Source organism: Musca vetustissima, unplaced genomic scaffold (assembly GCF_032173495.1).
Source record: "Musca vetustissima isolate MV318-11 ecotype Yass unplaced genomic scaffold, APGP_CSIRO_Mvet_v1 utg6038, whole genome shotgun sequence".
NCBI classification, from domain to species: domain Eukaryota; kingdom Metazoa; phylum Arthropoda; class Insecta; order Diptera; family Muscidae; genus Musca; species Musca vetustissima.
Window position 1 is genome coordinate 8742 of NW_026880962.1, and position 16187 is coordinate 24928.

The 16187-nt window shown below is 33.5% G+C and overlaps 1 protein-coding gene across 1 annotated transcript; it reads right to left on the reverse strand.

Moving 5' to 3' along the window:
• Nucleotides 1-10449: 10449 nt before the first annotated feature.
• LOC133326954 (tigger transposable element-derived protein 4-like) lies at nt 10450-11464 on the reverse strand (the record flags this gene model as incomplete). Its single annotated transcript, XM_061535563.1, has 3 exons — nt 11344-11464; nt 10860-11202; nt 10450-10741 (listed from the first exon to the last, which is right to left on the reverse strand). Coding segments are annotated over exons 1-3 (756 nt in total), but the record flags the coding sequence as incomplete, so codon positions are not given.
• Between the last annotated feature and the right edge of the window lie 4723 nt (nt 11465-16187).

Genomic DNA, 16187 nt, shown 5'->3' on the forward strand with positions numbered 1-16187 from the left:
TGGTTATCTGTACTTCTTCAATGACATTTAATTAATTCCAAAGGTATCGAATTATGTATTTTATATATTTTAGTAATGCACAAATTTATATTAATCTGAAATCTGTGTACAGCCGGCTAAAGATAGCTACAACCTTGCTAACAAATTGCGGATTCTTAACTCTAAGATAAACAGTAGCTAAGAACTCATTAATTTCCTTAAAAATGTCGAAAAAACTCAAATTTTTATTTTGGTTAGTATGCAACCCACAGTATAATTTCACCACGGTATGCATGTTCGGCAAGTTTATGCATCAAAAATTCCGCATTCCACAATTTCCACTAATTAATCTCCTCTATCTATGTGACTACATAGTTTCACATACTGGTAGTTGGTGCGGCATTCTGTATCTGCGGCTGTTGTAGTTGTTTTTTCAAATATTTTGCCGACATTTGTGTGCAACAATTCGTTGGGGTTTGTTTTTCAGCAACGAGTATCTGAGTTCATTAAATTCTTGCCACCTGCCACAAACTATTCCAACTTTACTACAATGTGGCCTCGAACGGAAGTCTTTGTATGTGGGTGTTTGTGTGCTTGTGCGAGTGCCTGTAGTGGTTTTAGTAAGCAAACTAAAGGAATGTTAATGTTAAGCACGTTCCCAGGCAACAGCTACGCTTCACACCTGCTCATCCATTAAACAGAAAAATGAGTATCTTGGCTTTAATGCAAAAAACTCCCAAGATTATTTTTGATAATGAATATCAAGCACCGGCATAAGTGAAGACATTCTAGGTATTACATTATTTACAAGGAATTTTTAACTAAAGGATCCTGCGGCTTTTCCTACTAAAATTACTTTTTTATGTGTTAGGAAATCCTAGAAAAATTGAATTGCCGTTGAAGGTGAAGGGTTTACATATTTGTAGGTGAAAGCCAAAGTGTGTTGTAATCAAATTCTCATGGAACAGTTATTGTGGTTGCAAATGATTGAAGAAGAAGAGGAACAAATTGCTAAAATAACACAAATAAACAGTTGTTTTGAGGATTTTTTCAAAGAATTATATTTTCCCTTTGCCAATTTTCAGTTCCATTTTAAAGTAAACGTACATTTATCCACTCGTAGAAGTCGCATTGCATTCATTTTTGGAAAAACTTAATATGAAGATAAATTTGTCATTCAGTTTACTGCAATTTCCAGTCATATAGTTTGTAATTTGGCATTCCGGATTCATGTGGGATAAACACACCAATTTTTGGTATTTTGAAGGTTTAAATAATATGTTTCCCATATGACATCCCGGACTCTTTTTTTTTCTTTTTTGGCACAAAATTTCTTAAAATATGCAAGAGTTATGTATAAATCAGAACAGATTTGAATAAAAACTTAAATCCTGAAATTCAATTTGGTACGATCTGCAAAAGTTGATTCAAATTTGACACATGCTATTCGGTATGCTGCACTGCACAAACTTTAAACTCAATCAGACACCCGTTGATTATTTGGTACACAATAACAATAAGTCAGTCGAAAATATATGGAAGCTATGTCTGCACCTGCACCAATTTCAACAAAACGTAATTCTAGGCGCAATTTAAAACGTTGTGCAATATTTCGTGTCAATCGGATAAGCATTAGGTGTTTGGTGCAACATGTACATAAAATCGGACCTAAATATATATGGGAGCTATATCTAAATCTCAACCGATTTCAGCGAACATTTAATTGACTTTAGAAAGTTTTTTCACAATTTACTTAAAATCGGACGAAAACATATAAGAGAACTATATGAAAATCTTTAACGATTTCAACAAAACTTGATACACGCATACGTATACTAACTTCAGCACATTTCATAAATTGTGTGTATATCGGCCAATCTTTGGGTTATTAGGTCACAATTTACCTAAAATCAGAAGAAAATATATATGGGAGCTACATCTAAATCTGAACCGAAACATCATTCTAGACTCAATTCAGTACGCTATGAAAAATCGAAAGCAATAAGAAATGAGAGCTATATCTAAATATGAATTGATTTTACGAAACTTAGCACACATCATTAGAGGTACAATTCAGTACGCCACGCAAAATTTCGTGCCAATCGAAAGTATCTAATATGGGAACTATATATTAATCTTGGGCCAAATAAATGAGCCCTACCAAATGTCATACAAATTGGAAAATAAATGCGACCTGAACTTTGTTTACAATTTAGCATCGACAGGCGGACGGACATGCATAAATCGACTCAGAAAGTGATTCTATGTATATTCTCAAAAGACACCATGGGCCTTTCTCGTTTCCTTTTGCATATTACAAACATATGGACAAAGACATAATACCCTATACCACAGTGTGGTAAAGGGAATAAAAATCGATCTTACAGAAAATGCTTTTTAAGTATCAAAGACGTAAGGCATAAATCAAAAAATCGTGATTTGTGAGTTAATGATGCAGAATTGCTCGATATATTATAACTCATGTTGTGTAAAAAATTCAGATGAATATTTCATAAACACTTACATTGAAAAGCTGTAGAAGTTCTTCTGTCCCATATACGGAGTGAGTTTTCAATACTCATTGGGCACCATTAAAAACAAATCGGAAGAAAATATATATGGGAGCTATGGAATAAATAAACGAGCTGTACCAAATTTCATCCAATTCGGATAATAAATGCGAACTGTAATTTGTACACAAAAAGACATATACAGGTGGACCTGCATGTATCCACTCAGAAAGCAATTCCATGCATATTCTCAAAACTAACTATGGAGATATCTCGTTTCCTTTTGTATGTTACAAACATGTGGCTCATAAAGGTCATTCGGGTCAGTCCGCAATGAAACGTCGTCTCCGATCGAATATTCGTCGTTTCCGATGGACCATGTTTGAGTTTTAATTGACTACTACTCGCGATATCAGATGATATAATAAAAGCTACGAAACAAAGCCATTAGAACCGATAACGGAAGAAAATTTGTCTGCGACAAACTAAAATATTTTTGCACCAAAAATAATAATACAAAAATAGAATAACAGAAAAAAATATGAACAGATTCTTAAAAAGTAATCCCAAAATTCCTATTTATGTTTAATGTTACACAACATGAATAACAGGCATAGCTCCAGGTGAAACAGGCGTAGTTCCTAGTGAAACAATAAAATCCCAGGTATTGAGGCCATAACTGAGGAAGTGATGGATTCTGCGGCTAGAAATAGTGCGTTGGTTTCAGAGTCAATATTTGATTTCTGTTTTTCAGTCATTAGCAATAAACAAATACGAACAACTACGAATTATTACAATAACTATGGTATTTATTCCTTTTGCTGTAACAAACACAATGTGGATATAATTTTTTTATAGATCATATTAATAATTCCTGCATTTCTTTGAGTCAAATGACTGCATACTTTTTTGAGAAAATGTTATTATATTGATGGCAGTACATTGCCTTGCATATTCTTTTAATCAATCCATCACTCCATCTTGCTTATTCCGTATATTATTCAATAAATCAGTGATTCAAATATTTTTTTTTTTAGTTTTTCGTCCAACAGTTTTCAAAAGTCTTCTATTCTTTATATAGATGCATATCTTTATAAAACCACAACTACATGCATATGACATTGCTTACAAATATATATTATCACAAAATATGCCACTTGAATGATTATTTCTACAATCTGGTCAGAATTATTACATATTCCATTAAATATATTGCAGAATGGGAGATGCCTCTGCTAAAAATAACCGCAACACATAACTAAATACAAATATTATTTCGTTTTTGGGCCGCAATTGTTGATGTTCTGTAAGATTCGTTGGCTTATTATCATGGTGAAATATTAAATTGTATACGTTGTATGTATGTGAGTGCCTGTGCGAATGTTTGTTGTAGCTGAATGTTATTGTCATATTTGATGGACATTGTTTGACTGTTTGCTTGCTCTTTAGGAATAGTATTGCAAACTTTTTCATCCTGTCAAACATTACCAAATGATTTTACATCACACACACACACAACTACATATTTACACTTACTTAGAAAGGAAAAGAAAAAACATCAAAATAACATGAAGCATATCTAGAAGCCTGGTCCATTCATATCTGCCCTACAGATTATTACTTTTTTATTTTTCTGTTATTTTTGCTTACTTTTTCTTCAGTTAAACGTCAGGTTGATGGTGAATTATCCTCTTGTCTTTCTGTCACTCTCACGTTGAATTATTCTCTCAGCTACGCTCAGCAATGATAGTATTATTATTGCTGTTGTTGTTCTTGTTGTTACTGCTGTTTTTATTCGTTTCTTATGTTTCCGTTTAAAACACTACTAATACGCTGTCATTTCTTATGTAACTACGAACTACGAGCACTACAATCAAGAATTGCAAATCTTTTTTTCTTTCGTTTTTGCTTTGTGGATGGGTGGGTGCTGGGGTGAGGAGAAGTCCTATTATTTATTTATTTTTTCACTGGGGGTTTTCATGTGGTTCTTGTTGTTGTTTTCTCGGTTATTGTTTTGTATAAAGAAATGGCCATAACAAAGGAGTTCATTCGGATTGCTTAATGTTCGTTGAATGAAATGTGCGTTTCTTTCTCGCTTTTTGGTATTCTTCTTCAACTTTGTTTGTTGGCGTTTTCTTTTGGAGCTCTGTTAATTTTGAAGTGTTTTTCCAACTGGGTGTGTGTTGTCGTTGAAGGAGGGAATTTTTAAAAGTAATTTTGCTATTTCTGGTTTCAAAATTAAAAACTCTTTGCAGTATTTTTAAATTCTTTAATAATTTTACACACGCGATAAACGTAAAATGATGCCGGCCAATCGAGTTCAACCCAAAATTATAAGTTTTAAAACACAACAACAAAAAAATAAAATTATTTGTTTTTTTTTCTAAACCTTTCAACGGGTTGCTTTGCCTTTGTTTGGGTGTTCTATGCTCTTAAGGTCCAAAACTGTTTTCCGTAATTTCCAAATGCCCGGGATGCTGTCGCGACGATGGACCATTTTTAACTGGGTTCTTTTGAAATTCTTAGGCACGGTTCATCTGCCAGAAATGTAACTGAGAGTGGATGTTGGCAGTTTCGAACATTAAATATGTGCGAGAAATCAAGAGAGGGAGAAAAAACTGTGCTGCCACAGAAAAACTTAAAGAAAGTAAGTGATGCACCCTACCCTAGTTCTTGACGAATATTACGTAGAACAAAATATGTAGAGTCGGATATTTATGTTGAAAAATAATAAAAATCAATGAGGATGACTCAAAAAATTCTAAATAAATTTTGCAATGACGACTACGAAATTGAGTAAAGTATGACGTGATCTAATTGGTAAGCAATGTGGCAGCAATATAAATCAGACTTATGGGTAATAAGGATATATACACTTGGCGACGGCTAAAATGTGCCTCAATAAAATATTAGCCTTAGATGCATGTTTCTTTGAAATAAATACGTTTCAGACAAGTTGGAGTCTATTAATAAATGTCTGTCTGGGGGATGAGTAATATCGGCCCACTACTTCTCGTGCCTCCCCCACAAAATGATCCTAATTTTTTTGAAAACAAATTTTAAAATATCATGCAAACGGACTATCCAATTCGAAGCAAACAACCTAATATTCTAACCAAGTCTGTAAAATGTTGAAAGATGAGTCTTATTGAACTATGGGCCATATATCCCATTTTTGGCCATATTAGAGTAGTTATTTATATTAGTATAAGATAAATAAATAACAGATATTAAGGCTTCGAGGACGCTGATTACGATTATACCAGAAAATCGTAAAAATGTAATAGGGTGAACGCAACGTACTAAATTAAGCTTAGAATGATGTGCTCTAAGTTCCGTGAAAATCGATTCAGATTTATTTATATCTCCCATATATATTTTCGTCCGATTTAAGGTAAATGGTGCACCAAAGTCCCTAAATATCTTTCGATTTGCACGACATTTGGCACAGCGTATTGAATTGAGTCTAGAATGTTGTGTGCTAAGTTTCGTAAAAATTGCTTCAGATTTAGATGTAGCTGCCATATATATTTTCGTCCGATTTAATGTAAATGGCGCACCAAAGACCCTATATATCTTTCGATTTGTTTGAAATTTGTCATAGCGTACTGAATCAACTCTAGGATGATTTGTGCTAAGTTTCGTAAAAATCGGTTTAGATTTAGATATAGCTCCCATATATATTTTTGTTCGATTTTACATAAATGGTGCACCAAACTCCTAATGTTTGTCCGATTAACACGAAATTTTTCACAACGTATCAAATTGAGACTTGAATGACGTTACTGGGTTTTGTTGAAATGGGTGCAGATGCAGCCATAGCTTCCATATGTATTTCGAACGGGTGTCTGATTGAAATTAAATTTTTAACAAAATTGATAAAAAATTTTTCAGATAAATACCTCAAATCGGCCGGGACAGTTGTATGGGGGATATCTTAAAATACCCATACATTCTTCCATGATCCAAAATGTTTTATTTCAATAATTCCCACATATTATTTGGCAATCCTATTTATTTCTCAATTTTGGCGCATGCGTTCTCAACACCACCAATCTCTTCTCTCGCATTTATGTTTCTGATATTATTTTCGAATTCGAATTTAAGCTATGTTTAAATTTCTCACATAAATACAACAGGCGTTTGAATCTTTGTCTCAGTTTGATGGGAACATTGTTGCACGTTGACAATGTCACGGAATGCTGGGGAGTACAATCTGTTGGCCATAGCATTCATTCGTAGTCGTCCTGAAATGCCTGCCTTACTTGCCATTTCGTTCGTTATCGTTGACTCCCGATAAAACAGATAACCATTGACCTGTTTATTTTTGGTATCACTTTCTGTCATAAGTTTGCAAACTTTTTCGAAAAGGAAATGAATTCTTATGCCAATGTCGTGTTTGATTTTTTTAGCCGTTAGAATAGACACCCTTATTCTCCAGCTGTTAGGAAAGTAAGTTAGGTAAGGGGAAATCAAGGAAGTTACACAGCGTACAACATTTTTCATGTTATGATTCGCCAAACACAGAAAGAAAAACTTAAATGCCCCTCACGATAATCACAACAAATAAACATGACTTGTCGTATCATATTTTTAGATTCGATTCAGCAGACAGACTCGCACACACACACCCAGCCCACGATGTTTATATCGAATACAGCTTCATCTTTTTGTCCTCAAATGACTTCCGGTCTTGATACATTGACACACATACAAACAACAACAACAACTACGACGACGACTTTCACAGGATTTAGTCAAATAAATGTTTAAATTTACGTTTCATTTATGTTCATAGTGTGAGTGTTTGTTCCGACTGTGTATATGTGGGTGTTTTTGTGTGTGGGTAATACATTGTGGATCTTTTATAAAATGGTTATTTATCTGCATGTGGCATAAATGTTTATTTAAAAATCTTCCCTAAGCTTTATTTACCATCCCAATCCAAGCAGAGTCTTATTAAATGGAAGTTTTGCTGGAAGATACATCGGTATGCTCTGACCCACTGAACAGAAAAAAACAGATAATGACTTTTTCACTTCCTCCCCATCCATGTGGTAGTGTTTCGAAAATAAATACCTCAAAGATTTCAACCTTATTGTTATTCACATGGTTTGACCACTACTGCTCCTCCATGTCTTCATGACCCGCAATTTTAATTCAAGGACTTCCAGTATTCTTGTATATGCTTTAATAAACAAATATAGAAATATTCATTGAATTCGGTTTAAACAGCTGTTGTGGATGATATTGACTTTTGGCTTGATTTTCCATTTATTTTTTCTAGTTGGTAGACGTTCATGCCTTTTTCGGATATGTTGTTGTTTTTAGTTTTCCTCTTATTGGTAACGCTTGACATGAAATTGTCGAAATAGTATCATCAAATTTTATTGAACAAAAATAAGCTAATAAATGCCGTTTATTATATAGAAGAAGTCATCGGTAGAAGAATGTTAACAATTGGCATTGGTATTTTACGTAAAAAAAGCCACTTTAATTCAAAAAGTGAGAAAAGTGTATAATTAGCGGAACTGATAGTTCTATATATGTCCAATCATTGATTCTACAACCATAAGGTGCGCAATCAAAATTGCTCTGTTTGCCCTGATGATTTTCCAACCACTTGCAGGTTAGAAATATTGTGGGATCTTTATATGGAGGCTATGTCGAAAAATTGAAGTTTTTTATCAAAATTTCTACATTCACAAGAGGAATGAAACAAAATTCCAGATGAAATCATTATATAATTGGTGGAGAATATGCCAAACCACATTAAAAGTGTAAAGAAGAGCATAGATTGTGGATAAAATATAAAAATCAATGTGTTTGAATTGAGTTGTTGTTCGTTTTAACCATACCCGGCCCGGCCCCGGTTTCTTGTATATCATATTCAGATTTAGTTGATTTGTGTACTGTCGGCATCTTATTTAACAAAAAAAATGAGGGTGAGGAACCACCAAGTCCCAAAATTACTTCTGTCTGTCTTACAAATTGAAAAGATGCTATTGATCGAAAAAAAGAATACCACAAAGATGCGATGATTAGGTCAAAACATATACAACATTTTACGGACAAACGGAAAGTACGCCCAAAAATTCAACATACTTGAATCGCAGAATACAGAACTAATTGGAGAATGCATCCAGAAGTCTATTGTTAAAGAAGTGAAAAATGTTGTTTTTTGAAAATGAACAGCTATCAATAGTTTTTTTTTACAAGTTTTGCAACTTTTTACTCGAAACCCGTTCCTGAACCCACAAAAGTGGTATAACATTGAATCAAATTTAAGAGAGAACAAAACAAAATGGCGTTCTCTTTGTAAACTTTTTACTCGAAAAATTTGGGCGAGTAAAAATGGTAACAAGAAATATTAACTTTTGATAGACTGTTGCAGGGACGTACCCGAAATGAATTTTTTTCACAGTAAATTTATGTTTGCAACAGCGAATTTTTTAATTTTGTACTACCGGCCCCCCCCCCCCCCTAATTAAATCCTGTGTACGTTGCTGGACTGTTGTTTGGAAGTAAAGACATCTAATTTTGAAATATTTACTAGATTTCCGTTCCCGAACTTCTCGAATTCATTTACTCTGAGTGTGATTTTAACATTATTCCCTTATACTAGATTTACTATTAATAAAGAACTGGAACAGACAGTAGAACGATTTACAGGAAAAGAATTATCAACAGTCATAATAAACAAATAATAAGGTTGGGTTTGGATACAATATTTTTGAGAGGTCAAGGATATGACGGCGAGTCTAACTTGTCAGGGAGATATAATCGAGTGCAGGTCATTTTTAAATAAATTTCTGTGGTACAGTAGATATCGGATATAAGAAACTCAAAAAATCAGAGATTTCTTTCTTATATGCCTTTTTTTCTTATATGGAATTATCAGACATATGAAAGTTGTTCCTTATAAGAGAACATACGCATATAAGAAATCTATTTCTTATATGAATATATTCTCTTAAGGGAACCTCCCCCATTCTCGATTTTAAATTTTCAAGATTTTCATTGGGCTAGTAAATGAATACCAATGTATGTTATGGTTTGTAACTTTACACATATATAATTGAAGATTTAAAAAAGAAGAAAAATAATAATGCAAAATTCAGTTGTTGTTGTTTTTGGTGATTAAAGAAAAGTCCTTATTTCTGATGGCGGGCATGATAACTCATCACTGGAACATCGAAATCCGGAAATTCCAACGCTTAAAAATTAACAAAATGACGGAATTTTTAAATTTTTTTGGGACTATTTTTGACCGCAAACTATGTTAAAAAATAAGGAAGCTCTAGACCGATTGGCTTTATCCTCGTTCATACGAGAGCTATACACTCCCAGAGAAACGTGTCAAAATTTGGAACCGATTGGATTATTAGTTTTTGAGTTATCGTTCCCGCCATTCGTAAAAACTGTTTCGAGAAAAATGCGTTTAAAGTTTGAGAAGCCCTCTTGCCGTCACTTGATGCTAGCACAATAAATCGGCTATATCTTCAAGAGTTGTTGAGATTTTCACTTGAAATTTTGTAGGGACATTCTAGAATTAGAGTAGATAAGAATTAAATGAAAAAATTTTGACACCCAGAATGTGGCAGGGTTTCCTTAAAGTAAAATGTTTAAATGAAAAGCATGTTTTAAAGAACAATATTTTATAAACAAAACAATTCAGTATATAAAAATACAAAGTTACGAAATTAAAATCACAGTTTGGCAAGAAAAAATTCAGTACCTTAAAAACTAAAAGTTAATATAAACAATAATAGCAAAATTACAATCAGTTCTTAGTTTGCCTAACAACAGATACATATGTTCTTTCAAATAGAATGAAAAAATTCTTTTATTTTTCTTTGCACTAAGGAGTTATAACTCCTTAATGGCTTGGCTTAGATGTCGTCTCAGGCACTAGCTCTACTTTCTCTTCGTCAGAACTGTGACATTGTACTTCACTTACTATTTCAGTTTCATTTAAGGTACCAAAGCAATCATGTTTCTCCAAATCAGACATTTCTTCAAAAAAGGTGCTGTATTCATCGTCCAAGATATTTTCAGTGATGTCAGGTTCTTTAGATTCATCATCCTTGAAAATCCCAGCCTTTTTGAAGCAATTCTGTATCGTTTGTGGTGTTGCAAGCCACCAACAGCGTTTAATGATATACAACGCCCTTAAAATTGAAATGCTTCTTAAGAATTTTTCCATATAATCACGTTCAATCGCTAATAGTTGTTCCCGAATTAGGCATTTTCTGTATTGGCATTTAGAGGATTGAATAATACCTTGAAATAAATTTAAATGAAACATAAAATAAACGACATTAAGTGGTGTTTCAATGTGGATTTAAAATGCTTTACATATCTACATACCTTGATCTAATGCTTGAATTATGCTTGTGGTACATGCCGATACCACTTTTTGGTGTGAACTCTAGTTTGTGGCACGAAGCGTTATCAATCAGCAGCAATTTTTTCCTTTTTTTAAGTTTATCATCCAGCTCTTTAATGATTTTACACCATATACTGCTGGTCGTCCAAGCCTTTTTGTTAAACGTATAGGATATGGGCACAGTTCTTCCGCGAAAACGCCTTGGTTTGCCGATTGAGTAAGCAAATTTATCGGAGCCAATTGCATTGCATATAAAAACCAATGTTATTCGGTCTTTTGGTGTCTTGACACCTTTAACTTTAACATACGATCCATTTGGCGGTGCTTTATAGAAGAGCCCGGTTTCGTCCGCATTATAAATGTTCCCGGAAATTTGTGACAGACTCAGTGTCGGCAGAAGCACCTTCGCCGTGGCGTTTTCTTAAAATTTATATTTTCCCTTTTTTTTCCACCGCTGAAGCTAACCAGGATTTGGTTTGAAGTCAGGGACATCCAAATCTACAGCAAATTGTTGAGCCTTTTCCATAAGTGCTGGTCCAGTCACTATTGCCCCCTTCTGCATCATTTGCTCAAACCACATTGACATTGCTTTGTTTAGAGCTTCATATTTTCGTTTTCTGTCTCTCTTTTTGTTTAAATTTTTCGATGCAAAAAAAAATATTTTCTATATTTTTGGAATTTTTGATACAGTTTACACACACTTTGAATTTCTTTCAGTATTTTTATTTGTGTTTTTATTGAAACTGTATTTCTTTTGTTTTTATCGTCCATTCTCGTTTTGACAACACATACATACATGCACTGAATGTGTAAAAATATTCAGTGTGGCCAACAATCTTAAATATTTCTTATATGAAACGTTTTCAAATACCTTTGTCAGTTTTGATGTTTGACAAACATTTCTTGTATCAGTGTTTTTATACCCTTCACCACATTGTGGTACAGGGTATTATGTTTTTGTGCATATGTTTGTAACAGGCAAAAATAATCAAGATAGACCCATGGTTCCTTTTGAGAATATGCATAGAATCACTTTCTGAGTCGATTTATGCATGTCCGCCCGTCTGTCCATGTTAAATTGTAAACAAAGTACAGGTCGCATTTATGATCCGAATTGGATGAAATTTGGCACAGCTCATTTGTTTGGCCCAAGGACGAACCTATTGAAATTGGGAAAAATCGGTCCAGATTTAGATATAGCTCCCATATATATTTTTGTCGGATTTAAGGTAAATGAGGTACCCAAGTCCCTATATATCTTTCGATTTGCATGAAATTTGGTATAGCCTACTGAATTAGGCCTAGAATGATGTGTGCTAAGTTTCCTGAAAATCGGTTCAGATTTAGATATAGCTCCCATATATATTTTCGTCCGATTTCAGGTAAATGGTGCACCAAAGTCCCGGAAAATCATTTGATTTACACGAATTTTGGCATAGCGTATTTAATTAAGTCTAGAATAACGTGTGCTAAGTTTCGTGAAAATCGGTTCAGATTTAGATATAGCTCCCATATATATTTTCCTCGGGTTTAAGGTAAATGAGGTACCAAAGTCTCTATATATCTTTCGATTTGCATGAAATTTGGTATAGCCTACTGAATTAGGTCTAGAATGATGTGTGCTAAGTTTTCTGAAAATCGGTTCAGATTTAGATATAGCTCCCATATATATTTTCGTCCGATTTCAGGTAAATGGTGCACCAAAGTCCCTGAAAATCATTTAATTTGCACGAATTTTGGCATAGCGTATTGAATTACGTCTAGAACGACGTGTGCTAAGTTTCGTGAAAATCGGTTCGATTTAGATATAGCTTCCATATATAGTTTCGCCCGATTGTAGGTAAATGGTGTACCAAAGTCCCTGAAAATCATTTGATTTGCACGAATTTTGGCATATTTGAATTATTTAATTAAGTCTGGAAAGATGTGTACACCTCCTATATATATTTTCGTCACATTTTAAGTAAATTGTGCACTAAAGATCCACAGCTAGGCCGATTGACACAACGTATTGAAATTAGTATAAATTAATCTCTGTCAAGTTTGCTTCAAATCGGTTCAAATATAGATATCTCGTAGCTTCCATACATAATTTTTGAGATTAAATTTATATTTATTGAGATTAAATTTTAAATAGTGCAGCATACCGAATAGCGTGTGTCAAGTTTGCTTTAAATCGATTTACACAAATCTGTCCCACTGTGCGCAAACGACTCTAAACATGCCCAAATGAAATGAAATTTAGCATAGGTTCCAGAAAGATATAAAAATCACATATTTAAGTTCGTTCAATTTCATGTCAAAATTCCTTCAAAAAGGCGACGATTTTCGGATACATATGTACCCAAAGTGGTGAAGGGTATCATATAGTCGGCCCAGTTCGACTTTACTACTTTCCTTACTGGTTCTTATATGAAGCAAGTTTTACACTGAGAAGATGTAAAAAGGCTCGGTGTGAACATAGTAAGAGTTAATTTTGATTTTTTCTAAGAAGTAAAAGTTTCAGGCCAAGAAGGGTTGGTAAGCAAAAGTACAGGTCAAATGTAATAAGTTTGCACTCCGAGCATATTTGCGAACAAAATATAAACATGACAAGCAGATGTCTGGAAAATTGAAAAATATTTAAAGCATTATCGAGAATTATTGTGGGCTTCCCGTTGTAAACAACAACACTGTAGTATGAAATGTTGTGCGATCATCATAGCATAGCCTTGATCTGCTTCCCTCTATAAGATTTAATGGCGTAAAAATAAAATAAAAAATAGGTTTCTGCTTAATTGAAGTATAATTATTTATTAACTGTGTCACCATTTAAGCTAATAAGCATGTAATTAAAATCGCTTAATTATAGTATTAAAAGGCCAACAAACATTCTTACCCCTTTCTGCTGCATAAAATTAAATTGTTCTGTAAGACATATGTGTGTGTGTATAATTTGAAGCGTGTAATTATGAAACATTTAAAAGTGTCATATCTATTGTTGTTGTTGTTCAAAAAGTGTGTATCCTTTTTTTCTCGCAGTCTTACAAATATTTAATATTATCGTACCACATAATTAGATAAAACGTCTAAAAACTAAATATAAATATAGCTTAACACATAATTATTGCATAACTATCAGATCGATTGTAATGGCCAGTATGCAATTAAAAATATTTAATTATACGATTAGGCTAACAAATATTCCTACCTACTACTTCTGAAAAAACTTGTTCAGACTGTAATTAAAATATTTAAAAGTGTGAATTCTGTCGTTACTTACGCGTTATAAAATTAAAAAAAATATGTAAACCAAATTTATGATGACTTTGGATTAATTTCTTTTAGATTTTACCAAATAAATGCAAAAAGTACAATTTTTTAGTGTTTGGATGTATGTAATTTAATAGATTCGGCTCTCATTGAATGGCAAATCTACCCACCAAATACGATCAATATCGTCCCACTTTTATATGTAGCCCCATATAGCTTTGAATATTTTAAGTGCGCTTTTCAAACGAATTGACTGTAATTCCTCAAAAACCTATCAGTATCGGTCCATAATAATGTATAGCATCTATATAACGGCGATTAGTTGTAATATAGTTCCATGTAGGGTTGAAAACTACATATGGTGGAAGGTATATCATTTGTAATATCATTTGTTTTTTTCTGAACTGAAGATATGAGCCTAGACAACATGTGGTTTCAACAGAACGGTGCCCCAATAAATTATATAAATATGTTATGGTTAATACGGCAAACATTTGCCTTATCGAAATACTGGCTTTAGACCCCATGTTTCTTTGGACCAAATCCGTTTCAAGCAATTTGGAGTCGATTTACAAATGTCCGTCTGTCTGGCCCACTGATGCGCACGATAACTCTCGAAGGGAGTAACCGATTTCATCCAACTTTGCACGTCGCAATATTTCTTCCAAACATAGTTCAAGTTCAATAATGGGGAATATCGGTCCACTTCTTCTGGTACCCCACGAAGTGGTAAAAATTGTGTTATAATATCATGCGAACGGACTATCTGATTTGAACCAAACTTTGTATAACCTATAATCTTTACCAAGCATAGATCAAGTCTGATGACGGGACCCATTTATCCACTCCCCCACAAATTTTCAACATTTATAAATCCAATATCAAGCGAAAGGAATGTCCTATTTGAACCAAACTTTGCACAACATATAACCGATACTAAATTTTTCATTTGGTCAGATATAGAAGCTATATCTAAATCTGAACCGATTTCAGGAAACTTAACACACATCATTCTAGACCAAATTCATTACCCGGTGCCAAATTTCGGGAAAACCGAAATATATTAAGGGACTTTGGTACACCAATTACCTTAAATCGGACGAAAATATATATGGGAGCTATATCTAAATCTGAACCGATTTTCAGGAAATTTAACACACATCATTCTAGACCTAATTCATTAAGCTGTGCCAAATTTCGTGCAAATTGAGAGATATATAGGGACTTTGGTGCATCATTTACATTAAATAGGACCAAAATATATATGGAAGCTATATCTTAATCTGAACCGATTTTTCCCAATTTCAATAGGGTATGTCCTTGGGCCAAATAAGTGATCTATGCCAAATTTCATCAAAATCGGATTATAAATGCGACCTGTACTTTGTTCACGAAAATACATGGATGGACGGACGACGGACATGCGTAAATCGACTCAGAAAGTGATTCTATGCATATTCTCAAAAGGAACCATGTGCATATCTCGTAACTAAAATCAACGTATTAAAGTACGAGTTGCTTGACCACCCACCTTATTCTCCTAATTTAACTCGCAGTGACTTTTACTTGTTCCCAAATCTAAAAAAACTCCTTGCTTGCAAGCGTTTTACCTCAAATGAAGATGCAATTACAGTTGTAAAAAACTATTTTGAAGACCTTGAGGAAAACTATTTTAATCAAGGAATAGAATTGCTAAAAAAAAGCGTTGGACTAAGTGTATTGAAGTTTCAAGAGATTATATTGAAAAATAAAAATATTTTTGAAAAACTAACTATTCTCTTTCATTGATAGGGTAAGAAGTTTCCGAACCGCCCTCGTATTTGTCGGCAACAGCGACTGGCACTTTTTTACTTGCTAATTTCTAAAAACGTTCCTCTTTGGCCTTTTGTAGCCTTTCCTAACTTTTACAAGTATTAATAATTGATTTTGCATTGATTGGCGCCACACTCGAATATTTTTAGTTGAAACGCAAATATAATTAATACTGAAATGTTTCTAATGACCACCTGTCTCAACGCCATTATAAAATTTAAAAACTTTTTTAAAAGGGCCATTGT